This window comes from Anabas testudineus, chromosome 14 (assembly GCF_900324465.2).
Source record: "Anabas testudineus chromosome 14, fAnaTes1.2, whole genome shotgun sequence".
Classification (NCBI taxonomy): Eukaryota; Metazoa; Chordata; class Actinopteri; order Anabantiformes; family Anabantidae; genus Anabas; species Anabas testudineus.
The window spans coordinates 4,531,264-4,552,460 of record NC_046623.1 but is presented as its reverse complement, the minus strand read 5'-3'; the positions used below and the strand labels follow the sequence as shown (position 1 = coordinate 4,552,460).

The following is a 21,197-nucleotide window of genomic DNA, read 5'->3' as shown; positions in this document are numbered from 1 at the left end:
ATGGTCAGGCAGGCAGCCATGCGAGGCCAGCGTGTGGTGGACAGCGAGTGTAGGTGCTGGAACCTGGTCATCTGCCTCCTGGTTTCCTTACTGGGATCTTTAATCTTGGTGGCCATCAGTGTGCTGCTGCGATTTGGTGAGTGTGCAATTCAGTGCTGGATGTCGGATGCAATGTTTGTTCAAATTGCATCCAACATCCAACATACCCTTCTGCCATATAGAACACTATCTCTCTACCGAATACTCTATTTAGTTCTGTATGTTAGAAATGCTACATGCAGTAATATGTAACAGCATCATGTAACATTGTTTTGAAATGGCCAAAGGACAATTTTTGGTGCTATTTGTGCATTTAAAAAACACTGTGTTAAATGAGCCTTTAAATTACATTGTGATCCATTACATTTCACACTTTTTCTATTGACTAGAGATATTTGAGATATTTAAAAAGATTGGCTGCATGGGAAAATGTTAACATCCCTATAAAGTTAAACAGAATGCGACAAATAACTTGACTGTTACTGTGTGTTTGTTCTTAACCACATGTTTGAGGCATTCATAATGCCTAAGAACTAGGTGTACCCGCGTGTGAACTCCCTGTAGATGAGAGCTTTTGTGTACACAGCTACTGTCTGCCCACTGTTTACCAGTGGGAGAACTGAATAAAAGCTCTGCACTTATTTTGAAGCGAGCCAGGATCCATTCAGCTCGTTATTTGTCTGGAAAGGGCCAAGTCATATGAAAATGTGTGCCTCACTGACATGTTTTGTATTTTAATTTCAGGAGACATCAAAATAAACAGAAGGACTCTACCCAGTAAGTAATATTTAGTCTGAGTGAATCACATTTACAGAAATCACAGTGTAAACTGCACGTGACACGGGTGTGTTACCGGCCCCTGAAGCTGAAATAGGTATTTGTATGTGCTGATGTTAAATACAGTAGCATAGACTGTTAAGAGAAGCCTGTGAATTGACCCACATTGGTTGAGATGGGTGAAAAAAACCCCCCTTGTGTCTTTGTGAGTTATTGAAACCTGAGAAATTTGTCTTCAGGACCCAGTATGCCCTCCTTACATATCTAGAATCATATTCCATGTACGCAACAATCATTCTCTCTTCAGAAATGTATCAAGCATGGGTCAATAGTCCAAATTAACATTGATCTTCTATGTTCTGCAGACAGTAAAACTATCAGTTGCTCTGATTAAAAATAAAATCTTCATCCACAGTAGTACGACTAGGAATCATCTCGTGAAATACTGTAGCATGCTAATTGTCAATAAGCACACTCTACACAATACAGCTGGAGCTGATGAGGATGTCATTCGTTTTTTAGGTGTTTAGTCGCAAACTAAAGCTCTCAATTACAAGAAAAGCCAGGGGATTGTCATGTTTAGTTTGCGTTATGCTACCATGAATGTCAATCCATTGGATGATTGTTGGCTTTCCCTAAATAGCTAAAGAGACTAATTAAAGGACCAGACTAACATGTTTCTGTCGTAGCTGATGCTGTACATGCTCTCAACAGGCCTCCTGTTGTGGTTTCACTGTGTGTCTAGTGTTACAGGAAAATAGATATAGTAGATATAGAGTACAGTAACTATGGAAGGCCAAGAGCCTCCTTTCAACAAATAATTTGACCATACTCTGTCTCTCCCCCCCCATGTCTCCTCCTGCCTCCTGTATCAGCCAATGGCGTGCAAACCCCAACGAAGACACAATATGAAGGTAGGCATTAAATACAATAATCTATCCATGCCCACACAATGATGCCCAGTTAGAAACATGTATGCATCCACATCAGTGGTTGGCTGAGTGTCAGGGAAAGAGAGTGCTGAAGCAAGATCAGCTCTTGGGGATTTTAAAAAAGGTCGCATTTCCCTAATCCTCACTTATTTGCCACATATCCTCCCACCCTCCTGCATCCACTGCACTCACAGTCAGGTGGGTTATTGTGGGCCTTAACTTGGTAGGATTAGACTATTTCCAGTAAGATTTCGTCTTGCTATTAACCATCATTACATTCGGGGCATGCCAGTCAAAAGACAACCATGTTGTTAAATTGTCCCCAGACAGTAGAGCTTTTATGAGGGTTTTTCAGAGCGATGGCTAAATCATGAAAACATGAACCTCTTCACCTCACTGAAGGACAGAGAATTTGCTTGTATTTTAGCACCCACGTGTACACGAGTAAGCCCTGATAGAAACTGTTTACTTGTCTGTCTTAAGTACAACTGGTAAATGGACGTAACAGGTGCGAGGGAAGAGTGGAGGTGCGCTACAACGACTCATGGGGCACAGTGTGTGACGACGAATGGGACATGGTGGATGCCAACGTGGTGTGCAGGCAACTGAGCTGTGGCGTGGCTGTGGCAGTAGGCACCAGCTCCCAGTTTGGACAGGGCACAGGGCCCATAAAGTTGGATAATGTGGACTGCAGAGGTAATGAAACAAACCTCAGCCAGTGCAGAAGTCTGCCGTGGGGTGTCCACAACTGTTACCACTATGAGGATGTGGGAGTTACCTGCAGAGGTAAGGCCTCTATACACCTTGAACTTAGCTGACGTAGTGGTGACTTCCTGTTTCTTTTTCATTTCAATTTCTGCTCCCTTTTCATTTTGCTGCTAGAACCAGCAGTGGTGGGGTCAAAAGGTTTTGAGAGTCTCACTACACCACCCAGGAACTCCAGTTTACGTAAGTGCCCCCTGCTTTTATCTAAATGAGACTGGTCTTCTGCCAGCTTGAGATGACAGAGGGATGAATGTGCCTATAAAAAAAGCATAAAAGCAAATAGCCAAAATCCAGAAATAGATACAGTCATTGTGAATCATAAACTAGGAACTGTGTGACAATGAGTTCTTATGTAAGCAGGATGTATTTAACCAGTGAGCCAGTGAAACAACAGTATATGTTTACATTTCCCTCAAGAGGTCAAACAAATCTATTATTGTGGGTATAAGCGTTTGATCCAGTATCACGTGCTTGTATATTAGAACAAATAAAAAAAAGTTCTGATGAAATGAAAATATGCTGAGTAATTAATTAAAGTTCAGTTCAGCATTTCTGTTTTTTTATGCACACACACACACACACACACACACACACACACACACACACACACACACACACACACACACAGGTGGTGTGACAGATGTTACTACAAAAGGGGAGGTTTTGCAAGGGCAGGTTCTATTAAATAATGAACAATGTTAAGTAGCTTATTTTGTCATTGCGTGGAATCAAAATGCAGGATACACACAGTCAGACTTTTTTACTACTTGTTAGCAAATGATCTAGCTAGCTCATTCTTCAGTATGATGAGTGAGAACCTATTGACCCATTAAACCCAGTAATGGCTTTATGTCCTATATGTGATGGACACATGAGAACATCTGTTGCCTCTGTCAGAGGTGCAATGGTTTCTTCCCTCATATCGACCCTCTGTAGTCTAAATATATGATGTAGAGAAATATTTGACATTAGTCCTTTTAAATTTCTCCTCCCTTCTCGTTTAGGAGATGGCACCATCCGATTGGTGAATGGACACACTGCCTGCCAGGGCAGAGTAGAGATCTACTACCAGGGAAAGTGGGGGACAGTGTGTGATGATGATTGGTTCCTCAACAATGCCCGGGTTGTTTGCCAACAGACGGGCTGTGGTATTGCTGTCTATGCACACACCAACGCCTACTTTGGCTATGGTACTGGCCCCATTCACCTGGACAATGTCAACTGCTATGGCACTGAGACTGAGCTGGCATCATGTAAAAGCCTGGGCTGGGACAAGCACAACTGCGGCCATCATGAAGATGCTGGAGTCACCTGCACTGGTACGCTGCTGTCCGGCATTAACTGTACAGTAACAAAAATAATACAAGTGTGAGGCAGCAATTATTATAATTATTTAAAGGAAACCACAAATCTGAAGTACCTACAAGATATTGCAGAACTGCTCTGACAGGATTTATTTATTTACAGAGAGCTGCTGAATGCTAATTATAGCAAGTAGATATTTAATGAGGTAACTTTAACAAATGGTGCACAAAAGATGACAATAGAAAATTCAAGTAGAAATAGTGGAAAGGGAACACTTGGAAATATTTAACTTGACCATATTTAAGAAGGTAAGAAGTCACTTAGTAATGTTAGGGTGTATAAACTAAAGAAGTAGTATCTGTGTTGGCAACAAGCAGTAGAAGTATTAGTACAAGTTGAACTGATATGAATAAAAATGAATTTGTTCCCATTTCTACCGACTGCAGGATCCACTACTGTGCCTCCTGTGGCAACGCAAAACCAGAAATCACTCTGGGGAACACTCGACACTACAGGTATCCAATGATCACACTCTGATAATTACTCCATTACGTCAGTATTTCCCATCTGTGTTGCTGGAATTCTTTCCACACATAGTAGAAATAAAGTTTGCACTTTTGTCAAGTGACCAACAGGGAGAGCCATATCTCCCTTTTGTACATTGGCCTGTACCACAGTGCCACAAAGCATGCTGGTGAAAGTGTGCAACACACTTACCTCATCAATATCATTACAAACAGGCAATGTGCTGTACTGAGCCAGTGAGTAATTTTGTCATGCACTGTGTTTCCTCCAGTCACAGAAAAGGTTTTTGTCACTAAGTCACAGACAACAACAACTGTTTCCACAACTACACAGGCAAAAGGTAACAACATCGAACGAAGCCCCTAATGCAATTATCAGTCATTTAGATTTCACTAGAAAAATGACTTGCAGTGATTTACCTGTGTGTTTATTCTTGTGCAGCCAAGGCAGCCATCCGTGTGGTGAACGGCAACAGCAGCTGCCAGGGTCGTGTTGAGGTCCTCTACAAAAACGTTTGGGGGACAGTGTGTGATGATGACTGGGACATAACCAACGCCGAAGTGGTGTGTAGGCAGCTTGGCTGTGGCCCGGCTATTGCGGCTAAGACCCTGGCCTACTTTGGCTATGGTACTGGTCCCATCCTGCTGGACAATGTAGCATGTAACGGCAATGAAGAGGCACTGTCCCAGTGCTTCAACCTGGGCTGGGGTCAGCACAACTGTGGCCATCATGAGGATGCTGGAGTTATCTGTGCACGTAAGGCTTGACTGGACATCCATAACATTATCTGGGGTCAAGGCAGGCTCAAGTAGGCTTCTATTTATAACATGGACATGTGCAATACTGAACACAGGCAATGCCTGTATCTAGAAACACACATAACTGTATCTTGATCCATTCACGTCTCTTAAAGCTCATACTTCCTATTTGTCCACTCATCTATGTCTGCCCTGCTGAGCTGTCTGGTTGTAGGGTATGATTGTAGTACTCTGAGGAGGAGACGGCCCAGAAAGCATAAAAAATACAAGGAGCATCAACATCACTGCATGCCCACAGGCACATTTTCACTTCTTTGCGGCTAAATCAAAAGCACATAGAGACTCCCCTGTACTTAGAAAAAATCTTGGTTCCAGGTTGCTATGAAAACATGAGTACACAGTACATCTGTTTTCTAAATACAACAGTTTTGATAAATGTGTTTGAGTAATTATCCCTTCAGCAACAGAGGATTATAAAGACTACTGTAGAAGCATTGCTTTTTGAAAACAAGTTGAAATTGCTCAACATCTGTCTCTGTCATTTGTGCCTCTGTATTAGTGTCTTATCATGACACTAATACAGAGGCAGTAGCAACCAAGCAGCAATCTTCCAATATTGATCAGTAGAGTGAGCCCTGCTAATGCTTTTGTGACATCATATTTCCTGAGAATGCCCAGGAGACAGAATAATTACTATTTCTTCTGCTTCCTTCTCCTTTCCCCAGCTTTTGACTTCTACCTTGCAATGGGACGTGACTTTAAGGTAACAGAAGCCCAACCCACCACAACCACGCCACCGCCCATTGATGGTAAGTCTAATTGAGCCTGATTCCCTTTATACTGAGTCTCAACAATTCAGACTGAATTCATGAGACTATTCTTTGTGTTTTTTAAAGGCGCGGTGAGAGTGGTGGGCGGCCAGCACCGATGTGAGGGTCGGGTGGAGATATACTTAAATTCTGAGTGGGGCACAGTGTGTGATGATGCCTGGGACCTCCCCGACGCCAAGGTCGTGTGTCGCCAGTTGGGCTGTGGAGAGGCCACAGCAGCTCGGGGACAGGCTTTCTTTGGGCCTGGGACAGGAACAATCCTACTGGACAATCTGAAGTGCAGCGGGGCAGAAACCTCCCTGAAGCTGTGCTCCCATATATCCTGGAACGTGCATAACTGTGACCACTCTGAAGATGCTGGCATCACCTGCTCACTGTTGTGATTTCAGTAATCCCACACTCCCGTCTCCCCCATGGGACTTGTAAACATCATGTAAATAACAGGTTTGCTGAAGGAATACCCCACCGCCAACAACATACCAAATTATTAATATGACACTATATAATGATATACTATTATTATCTAAGCCTATTATGCACTTTATAAATAAATATTATATTAAAAGATACAATGTACACAGTTTTTCAAAACTATACAAAGCCCCAAAATGTTAAATATTCACAGTGTATGTATACTTTGATGATGAAGTAAGGAATATACTGGAGCAAATCATCTGATGGTTCATTATGTGGATAAAATGAGACATTTTTCTACAAGGAACAAGGGAGGATATCAGCACCACAATGCACACATATATATAATACAACAAACAGAAATATAAAGGGACAGAAATGAATGGAAAAACGCAGAACCATTCATAAATTAATGTTTTTTATCTTGTGAATATACTGTATCTCAACATCACCAAATAAATCACGTGTTACTTGTGTTCTGTAAGCCATCATATAAATAAATGTAACTTGTAATCATTTACATGTGACAAAATAAAAGTTATTATTTTTCAGTATACATTTTTAGTGTAAAACAATATTTAAATCAGTTTTGGCATTTGTACCAAATGTGTGCGTCATATTGTTATATTTTTATTCTTGCACAAACACAAGCAAATGTGGAAGACTGCGATTTAGACTTGGCCTGTTTTTTTTTATCTTTTTAGCGGATACACTGTATGCTCTTATCTTCAGATCTCATGCTAACACTAGTTTAAGTTGCATATCATTAGATTTCGGTTGTCAAATTAAATGACTCTAACAGAGGCCACTGCAGCCACAAAATGAATACAGAATAATAGTAAATGCAAATAAGTTGAAAAGCAGAGAATAAAATAAGCAAGCTGACCCAGTAATGTAACTTACAGAGCAGTATTGGTGTAAATTGATGTAACCAAGTCTTGCAGCACAACACCAGGGAGTAATGAAAATGTTTTATTTGTGAGGAATTCAACTTTTATTTTATGAGGAGAACCTGTTCTTTCAAAGGTTCACGTTAGAGTCGTGTTTACAGCCATAATTGTTACATAGACATGCATATCTCAATAGTCAAAGAAATGATTGCAGTAATAATGACAATGAGTTACACATGAACAAAGATGAGATTAACTGACAGCTGCTAAAGAAACTGCCAAGATCAGGTTTTATTCTTTGTTACTTTTCTAGATGGCTTCTTTCCTTCCATCAGTCATTCAGCATTTGCAGCTAACACAATTATATTTATAACAATTATATTTAACTAAGTCAATAATCTCTTACTTGAGCAGGAATTAGGATGTGTTACAATCAGAATGAAGATGGAGTGATATACATTTACAGATGAATAGCATGAGAAACACATTGCAGACATATGCACGAGTGTGGCAAACAGCAAAACCAGCTGGAAAGGCTTTCTAGAGACTGTTAGGCTCAGGAGTAGCAACTGATTGATCAATGTCATAAACACCCGGTGCCTCCAGAGACAGGGAAAGAGAATGGCCTGTGGAACAGGGCGTGTTTGGTGACTCATGGCAAAATGACTCAGCACATCAGCATTACGAGCTTATTCCAAACAATCACTTCAATCAGCACAAAGATCAGGACGTAGTACTTACTGCTATACTTGCTGAGGTGAATGTATAAACACTTCATGAATTATATTAGAGTGTAAAACTGTATTATTGTAAAGCAAAACCTTAAAATGTTTTGAGAAATGTAAAAAAAAAAAAAAAAAAGGGATAACAGGCTGTTATCTTTCTCTTCTGTTGCATTTAGGCCAAACGTTAGATATGAACTGTTCCTTTGGAGATAGGTGAGGTGTGTCTTTTGTTTATCATCTGCACAGGATTTGATGGTGACTCAGCCAATCAGCCGTGCACGCAGGAAATGGGTTTCATTAACTGCACTGGCTACTGTAAAAACCCACGTATTGTTATTTAACCTCTCACAAATGTGCATCTGCTGGTTCGCTGCCTAAAGGCTCTTGAGGTTTCACAAAAAGACGGTGTCTGTGTCTCTCCTGGGACGAACATTTTACGCTCCACACGCCACATGAAAGGTGCAGTGTATTGTTGGGAGCAAAGTTCATGCAGTGTGAGATCACTATCGTGCACGTTGGCGTGTATTGTTAGCCATGACTGGATAGGCGGCTCTCGGGTAGAGGGGAGTTGGTCCCCTGTTCATCCCCTCTCACTTACCTTTGCACAATGCAGAACAATACAGCTTTATTTATCCCACTTATGGCAATTACTACACACACATCCACACACACAAAGAGCAAAATGGGAACAAAACAGTAGCAACAAGGCAACAGTTAAAAGGAATCCAGTGCTGCTACAACGTGCTCAGGTGATTTCCTGATCATTTGCTCCCTGCAATATCTGCTCAGGTCAAAGCCAGAGCACGACAGCGTGAGCTGATGATCTGTGATCATCAACAGGACCACACGGGCTCTACGGGCCTCGCAGATGATTTGATCTGTGATCATCAACATAAGTGTGATCTCATGTCTTAAAGCTAGACTTTGACACAGAGCATCTCTTCAACACATGGACTCAGGATGCAGCAGAAGGCCCAGGTCAGATGGAAAGGGGCTCATGGGGCTGTTTGGCACTCGTCTGGCATTAGCATGAGGAATCAGGGATGCAGCAATTCATCACCAAATACCAACACATCATATGTCACCACATATAGAAAAAAAAGCAGGCTGAACTCTGAAGTGCTGGACAGTAGGGGCGCGGGCTGCCAGGCTCCTTACATCACCCGGTGAAGACACGCCTTTTTGGGTGGTGACACAACCGAGGGAGAGTGGTCGGAGGGGGAGGGGTGTCCCGTCGGCAGGCGCACAGACAGCAGGCAGCAGCTGCAGCGAGAGGAGCCGGTACCGTTAGTCCGTGGTGAAACACTCCCAGTCCGACTTTTAGCTCCGAAACGCAGAGGACAGCGACACACGCACGGCATCTAAAATGGTCGACCGCGAGCAACTGGTGCAGAAAGCCCGGCTGGCCGAGCAGGCGGAGAGGTACGACGACATGGCAGCTGCCATGAAGTCGGTAAGTGGGCTCCTCTGTCTAACGACCTTCTCCGGTTCGGACCCTGTTCTGGTGGGAAGCGTGTGTGTGTGTGTGTGTGTGTGTGTGTGTGTGTGTGTGTGTGTGTGTGTGTGTGTGTGTGTGAGCGCCGTGGCTAACGTAGCATCAGGGCAGGAATGCGCACACGGCGCACGGTGCCTTTTGTGTCCGAGCCCGTCTCGACTGAAGCGGATGAGCCGCGTTAAATCGGTGTATGAAACATCTGAGTAAAGGTGATGGGTTATCACCGAGGCTCGACGGGGAGCATGGTAACGCACTGCCGTAGTACGGTTTGGGCAGCATCTCCTCTCGGAGGACGGACTGCGAGGCCCGTAGAGCCCGTGTGGTCCCGTTTGAGCCGTTTCTGGACATTTCAGCCCCATTAGTCAGATCCTGGTGATAAAAACGAGCTCAAGCACAAACGGACACGGTGTGGTTGGCGGTGTGCTGCGGTGGATGGTGCCTGTCTCATATGCGGACTGTTTGATCTTGGGGCGGTGCCTTTCACCAGGATCCTTTATGATAGACCAGGCTCCCCGGCTGCTACGCGAGCCAAGAGATGCAGCGCGTAAATAGCGATAGGACACGATCCCATCGGCCGTGTGGATCAAATGTGGGCTTCGCAACGAGCCGACTGTCACATGGATCACGACGAAAGATGCGCATAGTGGCGGAGCAGAGGGCGAGCTCGGTGGCACCGCGGCGATGAGAGTGACATCGTAGTGTGGTGGTCGTGTGTCGGTTTGCATGGTGCCGAGCACGACACGACCAGACGTCGGCTTCGAGTGAAACGCCGCTTTTCTTTAGGCCGGTGTGCAGAAACGGCTCGGGCACTCGTCCCGTGTCGTTTGCTGCACATTTGGCGCATTGGAAAGACGCTGATGCTGGCTGAAGGTTGATGCAATCGATTTGCGCAGAAGCGGCGCACAAAAATCCGAAGCGTTCACCTTTCCGACGTGGGTGTTGGTGGACGGACAGCTTTCCAGAATGCTCTGTGGATGTCACATTGCACCAACTGCTTGCTGCTTCGTCTTCTTCTTTTTTTTTTTTTTTTTTTTTTTTGGTCTACAAACTTGTTTCCTGACGGATTGACTGTAATAATCGATGCTGTGTAGCAGCCGCATCCCTGCGTCCTCGACCTCTTACAGCAGGTTCCCACACAGAGGCGTGCCGCAGCATCTGCCAAGATGCAGCACAGGCCCACCCGTAGTGCACCATTTCATAGGCAGCGTTTTATCACAGCTTCACAAAGGCTGCATCTCACTGGATGATCACTATCTGGACAATAAGATCACAGAGGAATGGGCAAAGTAGCAGGAGTGGTCAAAGAATGGTGTGATGTAGGCCCACTGCCCTTTTATTTCCACAATTAGCCATAATATCCCTGTGGAGGCTCATATTGTGTCTGGAGTTGCCACTGGTGTCTTCTAAGTGATCATGTATGGATTCTGAGTAACATCTAGCATCTACTTGTATTTAATATCATATTTTCTTGTACATTTCTTTAAAAGTCATATGTTTGCTTTGTTAACAAGTCCAGCCCTGGCAGCAGAAGTCTGCTCCATGCTGTATAGGTTATTAGTTTATTATTACTGGTTATTAGTGTTTAACAGTAGAGAAAGCAAACTTTTTTCTGCATCAGCATCAGCTGCAAGAGTCAACAAGTAAGCTGTCAGCGTGTTTAAAGGCCATAGTGTGTGCTGCTCTCCAGGACCAGGCTGGAGTGGTAATGCCAAAGGGGGGCCCGGCTCCACCCCTTCTCATTTCTGCCGAGTCAGAGGGAGTGCTGCCCCTCACCCAGCCACTCTCTCTCTGCAGCACTGGGCAGCCGGGTGTGTCTGCTGCCTCGCCCATCATTTGAGGGGAATCCCTTGCCACTGCAGACATGGTAACCACCCCGGTGGCAACGGGACCAAATAACCAAGATCATAGAACAAGATGCTGCACCCATCCTCTGGAGGACGGTAACGCTTCAGAGCCAGGGACCAGTGAACATGTTGATGGGCTGCTGTTAGTGCTGTGTTCCCGCTACAACCTTCAGAAAATAACTTTGTAAAGCAGATATCAGAACACAATGTCTTCCCATTAAATATAGAGGAGTCAGTGCTAAAGGGAATCAGACTTATTGAAGAACATAGAAGTTATTCCTATTAACTGAGATAGTCTTTTCACTAACGGGAGCCTTAAAAAGCTTCACATGACAGATTGTGACAGATTTTTACTGTTGGTGGCGTCAGAAAAATAATAACAGGTCTCTCACATCATATTTAGGAACTACTGTATGTGTGACATCACTGATTTGGGAGCAGCCTTAGATTCTGTTTGTCCTCTTTCTGCCTTTCGGGAGCAGCTATGAGTGATCAGGAACTGATCCGTAAGGCAGACCCAGCTGCAGCTAACATGAAATGCAGTTGTGTGGGTGGACCTTACATTTACAGTATGCTTCTGTTGGAGGTTTGAACCAAGAGTTAGGAAATAAAAAAAATCATTAAACTGTGCTTTGTAATTGTTGAGTAAACGTTTCTTAGACTAAAACTTACTCAAATATCTAAAATGTGGTTAATGTCAGCACTTAGTGTTTCTTAGTTTGAGGAATTTAGTTATTTTTTATAGCATTAATTAAACAGTGCAGTAATTAACAGTGATCCCTGAGCATCAGTGTTCATGTAGACTTCAGTTTGTCACTTTGGTTCCATACAAACGCCTGCAAAACCACAGAGTTACATTTTACATCAAATTCGATTATGTAAAGTACCTGTATAATAAATGGTAAATTCAGTTCATTTTCTCACTGTCTCCCTCTGTCTTTCTCATTAGCTGTTAAATTAACTAGGTCATAAACAGCAGTTGTGGATGTGGGTTTTGAGAGAAGCATCCCCAGCAGCTGGTATCGAAAATCCCATAGCAACAGCAGCCAAGGGACAGTTTATGTCTTGATCAGTAGTTTAAAGTGTAACCAAAGCAGATAACCCATAATAGGGAATAATAATCAATCATACCCACTACTCATATTCACCTTAATCCTTAATGCATGTCAGTCAAAAAGTTAATGACTGCAGTAATATGTTGTAATTAAATAGTATCTTTAATCCTCACTCATACAACTCTGCAGTCACACAACCATCTGTATTATCAAAGGTAAGGTAAGAACACTTGAATGCCATGAACATGGGAATCTTTCCACCTCTACCATTCTTCCCATGTGATGTGAGCAGGACTCTCTGACACATACATACAGTTGGAGAGCGGGTGCTTCCTTCACACATTATTTTCCGATGTTATTCGGTTGAGTGCATTAACAGATGCATTGTTCTGCAGCTGCTCCATGCAGTGTGTGTGTGTTTTATATATACAGTATCATAATAACAGTGCAGCTAATTATCAGCCTGTTATCTAAATTGACATTTTAGCACGTGTATATTCACACACATACTATCTGTATCAATAGTTAGTGGTTCTTGAGGTCCCAAGTGACCCACCATAAACGCTGTGGGTGCAGAATACGTTGTGGGTGGGATTGAGTGGTTGTATCATTCATTGCAGAATGAATGCAGATATGTAACATATGACAGACCTAAAGAAAATATCCATGTTGATGTCTTTAACTGTCCAAACATGAAGACAATGTGTTCTTGATCCAATCTGATGTGTAAAGAAAAACGCCATCACTGCTACTCTGAAGTCTGACACTTCACCATCTGATTTGTCTGTTGCTATGGGAAACAACATAAGTTAATAGAGGAAACAGGGACTTGATCCATAATATTTTTAGCCATTTGAAATTCTCATTGCTTAAATCAAAATCCTTGGACTACCTGTGTTGTATTTTACTGCCGGACATACAGTACCCGTCCAAATAAAAGTCACCACCTTGATTTAACTAAGCAAATAGGTTAGAGCCTCCCATTGGATAAATACTGCATGGATGATTATGTTTCAGCTGTCAACAAATTCTTTAACCCTAACTTATGAGTCCAGATTTACCCTGTTTCAGAGTGATGGCTGCATCAGGAAGAGAAGAGAGGCAGGTAAAATGATTCACCCATCATGCCTACTGTACAAGCCTGTGGGGGCAGTGCTATGATCTGGGTTGCTGCAGTTGGTCAGGTCTAGGTTCAGCAAAGTTATGTGCCCAAAGGATGAGGTCAGCTGACTACCTGAATATACTAAAGGACCAGGTTGTTCCATCAATTGAGTTATTTTGTCACGGGCATATTCTAAGATGACAATACCAGGATTCATCAGGCTCAAATTGTTAAAGAGGTTCAGGGAGCATGACACATCATTTTTACACAAGGATTGGCTAAAACAGAGTCCAGACCTTAACCCCACTGAGAATCTTATTGAAGTGATACCATGGTGAATGCGTGCAGTAATTAAGGTAAAAATATTAGTGTGTGATTTATTTTTTTATTTATTTCTTTTTGGGCAGGCAGTGTATGTTTTAATAGAAAATGTAGTTGCATGCTGGAGTGATCAAAATCTCCACAGGAGTGGGCGGGAGTGGGAGGGTGAATCTTATGGGAGATATATCTGAAAGATCAAGTGATGTAAAGTCTCAAAATGTGCCAATGACATGAATGGAAGAGCGAGACGTTTTAATTTGACACCTAGATACAATCAGTGCACTAAACTAGGAAATTGGGTTATAGCCCCCACGTCTTAATTTATTGTTTTCTAGTTCATCCTCGTCTTGCAGTTTTTGTCCAGGAGGCATATGAAGCTTCCCACATCTGTTTCTTTATTTCTAAAGTATGAACTTACTCGTGAAGCTCAATCCAATTATGAGTGCCACCAATGTCATCTCTGGCCACTTCAGCATGTCCTGAAATGAGTCTCGAGTCAGTGGTGAGTCACAAAGGCACTACAAAAAACACCCACCATAGTCACCTACACACTATTATCAGGTTCATTTCACAACATCTAAGGCGTCTTGCTTTCATTTGCAGCAAAGGATAAGTAGGGAGAAAATATGTATGTGGCTACTTTTGAGGTACTAAAATCCTTTTCACACTATGGCGTGTAAAAACTGACCTCTGGTGTCTGCTGGCAGGATACTCCAGACTTTGTGTTGTCTTTTGCAAAAAAACTCTACATTTATTGATACCAAATTACAGAAGAAGTTTTTCTCTCACAAACACTCAACCCTAACCTAACACATGAGGCACAGTGATATCATAGACTAGCTCATCAGTTAGTCATTACTCAGGGTGCCTTTTTTAAAACAAGCAGATGTTAGAAGTAGTCAGTACTTTCTAGTTAGTAATTTATTGACTCACCAGTACCTGAAGCAACATTACATTTAAATTTAGGGCAGTTTTTTGGTCTGAACAACAACTCCTAAGATCAGAAGTTTTTGCTTTCTGCGTACTGGCATGGTCAGCAGGGTCTATCCTACCATCATAAGCTTTACTAAATATTTATCTGTGCACCCTTTCCAACTTCCAGCTTCAGTAATAGAATCAGAATCAGAATCAGAATCAGCTTTATTGGCCAAGTTTGCACAAGACAAGCAAGGAATTGGATGTGGTCTGACTCCGTCTTTTGTACTGCACTTCCCTGTTTTTATTTTGGCCAGGTTCTTGTGTTGTCATGTTTGTTTTTGTCATGGAGTGAAATGTCACTTGATACCACATTTCAAGTAGTTTTATTGCTCTGGCACTATAATAAGGGTTCTTTGTTGGGGATTTCATGTATCTAAATGAGTTTACAGGGTTATTAAAGACCTGGAAAACGAAGAGAGGAATGAAGGTCTGGGTTACTGTAAGATGGACCGTCCCTGAACTAATGTCAGCCTGTGAACAAGTATTAGTAATGCTGTTACTAATTCTGTATTTCAGCACTGTCATTGTTAGTAATACTATTAGTCAATAGGAGATTAGACTCAGTGACTCTCAAATGTGAAGGTGTAGCAGTGATTTCTTTAAAAAAAATTTTTTATTAGCCAGTGGCACTTCAACATGAACAGGACAAGCTTGGTATCGACCCATCATCACCCTGCAGTTAATACATGACCCATTCTACCTCCTGAACCACGCTCGTCCAACATTATCTCGTGTTTCTAGAGCACCATAATAAAATAGCAATGTGTAGCTGTTAACCATTATTACAAACAAGTAGCACTGAAATACAGTATTCTCCTATCCTGTCCTTTGTCTATATTAGAATGTAAATGAATGGGTGAAGTTGTCATTATCCACCTTTGACCTCTGAGGCTGACACTTCGGACTTTGAGCACATCTATCTGGTAGTGTACACCCACAACATTTTTCAGCAGTCTGTTACTTACTTACTTATATTTGACACATGTACATGTCCTCACCCTATGTTTGTTTAACATTGTGTGTTGCCTGCTCCACTCTCTTCGTCTCTGAGTTTGCCTCTGTCCACACCAGTCTAATAACCTAATTAAGTCTACACATCTTTCTCATTCCTTTTCAGTGACGTGTGTTATTTTTGGATATCACATATACTGTCGTACAGTGGCTTAAATAAAAAAAAAAAGTTACTATTTGCACAATTTATTGTGTTGTTGGTTTAATCTGAAATGGATGAACTTACCATTTTAGGCAGTTTTGTTGGGTGTTGCTGGCGTGTTCAGCCACGGCTTCTGATGCTCTGTTCCAGTGACTGTAGGGGGTTCGGTCACCTTCCTCACAAAGACCTTTTTGTGAGCTCATTTTGAACAGGTGCATCCTACCTGTAAATGAAAAGATTTCAATTTTTGATTTTTAACAAAAATAACAATAATATATTTTCACTTTGGTATTACGAGTTATTGTGTGTAGATGGATGAGCAACAATGGTAGCTTTATCCATTTCAAAATGAATCATTAACATAGCAAAGTGGGCAAAAAGTGAAGAGGTTTGACTATTTTCTGAAGCCACTGTCTGTGGTAGCATAGCAACAAAGAGCCACTTGAAGCGTTATCACCACTACTGTCACTAAAACACATTGATAACACTGCTTCGCGTTCCTCCTCGTGCAGTACCAGGCTCTCTTTGGCAAAACCAGCTAGCCCTACTTGCACCGTCAGTGGCATCAAGTAGTCCACGGCGCCTCTGTGCTCCCCTGCTTGAATGAGGGTCAGGAGGGGGGTTGTCACATCAGGTTAAGATAGACTGGGGAGCAAGGAACAGACAACACATGGAGCAGCAAGAAAACTGGGGCTCTGTGGGGTCATGGCAAGCTTTCATTATGTGAATTGTAACCTATTAAGTGCAAATGTAAGGCGGAGTTCTAACCCAGCCTCTTCTTAGAGCCTCTCACTCTTGGAGGCCCATAGCTCTTACCGTGTCTCCATTGTGCATATTAATGGCCATGCAGAGAGCTGTCATAAGGGGAAGTTATTGATTGCCCTGCCCAGCCTTTGTTTGTATTAACACTCAGTTGTTTGGTAGTTTGAATGCCTTGTGTAAGGATGAGTCACGAGAGAGCGGGCACGATTGCCGAGCTTTATGAGTAGACAGAGCTCTATTGTCATCCCCGCACCAGAGCTTCCGTCAGGGCTTTCTGTTCGCCCTGCAGCCTTCGGAAACAAAGGCAGCCATGTTTTTACAGAGGGCTTGTTTAGGCCTTGTTTTTCTGACCTCTCTGTTGCTCTAACGTTGATCCACTCTGCTTGTTGCACTCGCTGTATGTCAGATACTTGTTGGTGCTAATTGCATTTTAATGGGCCGGGGCCCAGAGCGTTATAGAGCTGCGGTTTTGATTTAGAAGTGACTATTGGGAGCCAGGGTGACTCTCTCCTGGGCTGTGTGATTTTTATACCATGGATATCATCTTTGTTGTGCACCTGTCTTCCTACTCTACTAGTACCTTACACCTTAATATAATACACGTCCAGTGCCCTGCTGGTGCCCCCCTGGAAGCTGCATTGTTCATTACAATGAAAAGTAAGGACAACTTCTCTTTCTCGTAGCACTACAGGAAAGTGGAGATTACCAAAGTCAACGGGATTAATCCTGGAAAATGAATCGTTTCCATTTATTCAGTAGCTGACAGCTTAACCTGATAGTGCTGGATTCCTCGAAATGTAAACGCTTCATCCTTTGCATGAATGCGTTCAGTAAATAGACACAGCAGCCATCAACAACCACAAATCCAAAATTCCAGTAACAAGGCAGTAATTGTGAAAGGGTGCCCGTGGCTTGTCTGCAGTTATCACCATGTGTAGTGCTGCAGCTAGATGTATATTTTGGCTTATCTATGTGTCATAGAAACACATGATTCTCTGTCAACTGTAGTAACAACTGGAACAGGGTTAATGTGTGCACCTGGATTCAAACCAAAGCAGAGTGACACAGTTGTTAGCTCACAGTGGCTGTGATATACTTACAAAGGTCACAGGGTTAGGCTTTCTACAGAGTGTAGCAAGTAGCGGTGTCACCACCCTGAAACTCCACCATGTTTCAAAGATGCTTCATATGTTGATGGACGTGGTACAAAGTGCACGTGGCCATTGTCTCTGTGCAGCGCATGCAGGCAAACACAGCTGTGTGGAGTGGCCACCATGGCTATAGACTCTTCTCGTGTTTATCAGAAGGGGAAGGGAACAGGGAAGCAGATCTTCTGTTATTGGAAAAGGAGAAGTACTTTGTTTAATTTTAGATTAGGTCAAAGCAAATCTCACAGTAGCAGTGTCACCACTTCTGAGTAAGGATCAGGCCTCTCTCTGTGTCTTGGGTATAAAAAGTTAACATAATCAGTATCTGACTGATGTTGTCATTATTCCTTTCGTATATAATTAAAACTAACTAATAAAACGATTTATTTTACTATTTCTATGTGTAAAAAGTATTGACACAGTCCCTTCAGCCTCAGAATGAACTCAGAATGAATGTAGCTGCATGCCGACTGTTACAGCGCTCACAGGCACTGTGAATAGCTGAGGCCCCTCGCTTTGGTATATTCATGGATCCTTACTGAAAAAGAAAGTAACAACAGGCTCACTCTCAAACTCAGAAAGGGTCTGTAAAGATGCCCCTGCTGCACAGTCCCAGTGGGGTATAAAGGATTAAATCCTTCAGCCAGACACAGGCCTGTCAAAACCAAACAAAACGAGCTTTCAGAGCTGGGTGCAGCCAATCAGGAGTCACCTCAGGGGATGACGTCACAGGGCTGGAGGCGTGGTTAATTTGCTGTATGCAGCGATGGTTGTGTCGGGTGTTGAAGACCTTGTCCAGAGCCGTCGATGACAGTTTGTCAGAGTTGTAGCTTTCTATTTCTGTTGTGTTGTCCAACACCTTGTTAATGCTGTAGTGAGACATGTGCGCAGATGATTGTCTGTCTATTTGTTTCCTATATCATAAAAAAACATTTAAATCAAGTTCTCCTGCTAATTCTTACAGCCACTGTTCTTATTCTTGTGATTTTAGGTCACAGAGCTGAATGAAGCACTATCCAATGAAGAGAGGAACCTCCTCTCTGTGGCCTACAAGAATGTGGTGGGTGCGAGGCGTTCATCCTGGCGCGTCATCTCCAGCATTGAGCAGAAGACGTCGGCCGACGGCAATGAGAAGAAGATCGAGATGGTGCGGGCATACCGGGAAAAGATCGAGAAGGAGCTGGAGGCCGTGTGCCAGGACGTGCTCAACCTCCTCGACAACTTCCTGATCAAGAATTGCAACGAAACGCAGCACGAGAGCAAAGTGTTCTACCTGAAGATGAAGGGCGACTACTACCGCTACCTGGCCGAGGTGGCCACGGGGGAGAAGAGAGCCTCGGTGGTGGAGTCCTCCGAGAAGTCCTACAGCGAGGCCCACGAGATCAGCAAGGAGCACATGCAGCCCACCCACCCCATCCGCCTGGGCCTGGCTCTCAACTACTCCGTCTTCTACTACGAGATCCAGAACGCCCCGGAGCAGGCATGCCACCTGGCCAAGACCGCCTTCGACGACGCCATCGCCGAGCTGGACACCCTCAATGAGGACTCCTACAAAGACTCCACTCTCATCATGCAGCTGCTACGGGACAACTTGACGCTGTGGACGAGCGACCAGCAGGACGACGAGGGAGGAGAGGGCAACAACTAAAGAGTCCAAAACCTCATTCTGCCAAAACAACACGCGCGCTCACAAATGATGACAAAATAATAATAGTTTAAAAAAATTCTTAGAAATTTAAAAATAGGGAGGGGTGGTGGGGCGGTGGAACATCGGTGGCCAATTGAGCCGATGGTACTAACACGGCTGCTGTTCTTTATTTTTCCACAAATTAAAAGTGAAAAAAAAAAAAAGCAGGAGGAGGGAAGACCATTTTAGTTTGAGAAATAACCTAGGATTAAAATAATACCAATAATAATAACAAAAGAATGAACCCTCTCCTTGATAGCCTCTGCAGCATTTGCCAAAATACCACTTTAGAAGCAAGAGGTATGTAAATCATCACAGTGTGACTGTTGGGTAGCTGTACCTTCACACTGGCAGAGACTGGTCTCATCGCGCAAATGAAGCTGAGCTGTCTTATTGTATTTGGTGAGGGGAGGAGCATTCAGAAATCGAGTTCTGACGCTTGAGCAGCGAGAAAATTAGAGCAACCTTGAATGTCATGACCTTGCGTAGTGAGAGAGACGGACAGGGAGTGAGTGAGGTAGCGGGTGGCTTACAGAGACGGACGACAGGCTTTCGGGGGGGGTGTCAGACTTCATCGTGTAACTTCAAACGTACCCGGCATCTTTTAGTTGCACCACACTATGATCGTTGAGTGAGAAACAGGTTCTCTGTTATTGAAGAAAAACAAAAAACAAAAAAAAAAAAAGAAAGGAGAAATAAAAAAAAGCGTTTTTGTTTGCATTGTGTCAGGTATGTGTCCAGCTCAGTCACACAGTCATACTGTAACTAAAAATACCAATTCATAAAGTAAAGTTAGTGCAGCTTGTCCCTCTCATGTGCTGATGTGCTTTATTAAATAAATTAACTGTTTTTGGACACCTAATTCTTATCGTCAGTATTGTCGTTACTATAACAACAACTTATATCGCCTCCTGATGCTTAGAGGAAACGATTTGATTCACACACGAACTTAGATAGCCAATTGAAACCAATGGGAATTGAAAGAAATGACCCAGTTAGCAAGTCCCACCCCCCCAGATTCTCCAATTCTGCTATCTTCATAACGATCTGTAAGATCTCAGAAACGGCACCTGGAACCACAGACTCAAGTAGTGAACTAAGTATAATTTGTGGACAGAGCACATACAATGTTAAGTGGAAGCTCTAAAAGCAGATTTTGAGGTTTGTGGATTTACTTTGTCTTCAGTTTCTTCTTGGTCAAGAAATGCACTTGCCTATTATACTGTTTCTTCAGTGTAAGATGATAACTGCTCCAATATTCTCCATAATACAATATTGTGCATGCTGGTGATGTATTTATACAGTAGCTTCAATTTATTAACTTATACTGTAGATGTTATGTATTCATATGAACCTGACCTTAATCGGATTCTTTTTTATTTATTTCTTTTTATTGCGATTGTTAGCTAGATCTTATTTTATTCTGTGTTTTCTTTACTCCATTTGCTGAAGTACGCTATACCAAAACAGTGATTGTTAACAATAAATTGATCTGTTATGGACATCGCCATGTTGACATGCAGTTCTTGGTGAGGGCGACAGAAACGGAGGACGACGCACTGGCTTGTGGGATATTAGACGGAGGGTGTTGCTGTTCTCTGAGCAGCCACCCAGTAAAACCAGTAAATACATAGATACATTTAACCTGTGAAACACTGCTCAGTACCTGTAAACGTCTGTGTGAGTGCAGGG

At 42.9% G+C, this 21,197-nt stretch overlaps 2 protein-coding genes across 2 annotated transcripts; both read left to right on the top strand.

Annotated features, from left to right (window-relative positions):
* LOC113170699 (scavenger receptor cysteine-rich domain-containing group B protein) lies at positions 1–6,325 on the top strand. Its single transcript, XM_026372898.1, has 11 exons — positions 1–136; positions 784–816; positions 1,692–1,730; positions 2,232–2,534; positions 2,631–2,696; positions 3,518–3,832; positions 4,265–4,333; positions 4,615–4,683; positions 4,785–5,099; positions 5,827–5,910; positions 5,998–6,325. Exons 1-11 carry the CDS (start codon positions 1–3, stop codon positions 6,312–6,314), a joined length of 1,746 nt encoding a protein of 581 aa, XP_026228683.1. The 3' UTR covers positions 6,315–6,325.
* Positions 6,326–9,178: 2,853 nt separating this feature from the next.
* ywhag1 (3-monooxygenase/tryptophan 5-monooxygenase activation protein, gamma polypeptide 1) lies at positions 9,179–21,007 on the top strand. The gene is made up of 2 exons (XM_026373284.1): positions 9,179–9,413; positions 18,810–21,007. The coding sequence occupies exons 1-2, from the start codon at positions 9,327–9,329 to the stop codon at positions 19,464–19,466; spliced, it is 744 nt and encodes a 247-aa protein (XP_026229069.1). The 5' UTR covers positions 9,179–9,326; the 3' UTR covers positions 19,467–21,007.
* The last annotated feature ends 190 nt before the right edge of the window (positions 21,008–21,197 follow it).

What these genes read in the sequence shown, in the direction of transcription:
- ywhag1 (XM_026373284.1), top strand. Translation starts at nt 9,327, where the DNA reads ATGGTCGACCGCGAGCAACTGGTGCAGAAAGCCCGGCTGGCCGAGCAG. An exon ending in TGGCAGCTGCCATGAAGTCG is followed by an intron (nt 9,414 to 18,809) that starts GTAAGTGGGCTC and finishes TTGTGATTTTAG; the next exon opens with GTCACAGAGCTGAATGAAGC.
- LOC113170699 (XM_026372898.1), top strand. Translation starts at nt 1, where the DNA reads ATGGTCAGGCAGGCAGCCATGCGAGGCCAGCGTGTGGTGGACAGCGAG. An exon ending in AACGAAGACACAATATGAAG is followed by an intron (nt 1,731 to 2,231) that starts GTAGGCATTAAA and finishes GTCTGTCTTAAG; the next exon opens with TACAACTGGTAAATGGACGT. An exon ending in TGCTGGAGTCACCTGCACTG is followed by an intron (nt 3,833 to 4,264) that starts GTACGCTGCTGT and finishes TACCGACTGCAG; the next exon opens with GATCCACTACTGTGCCTCCT.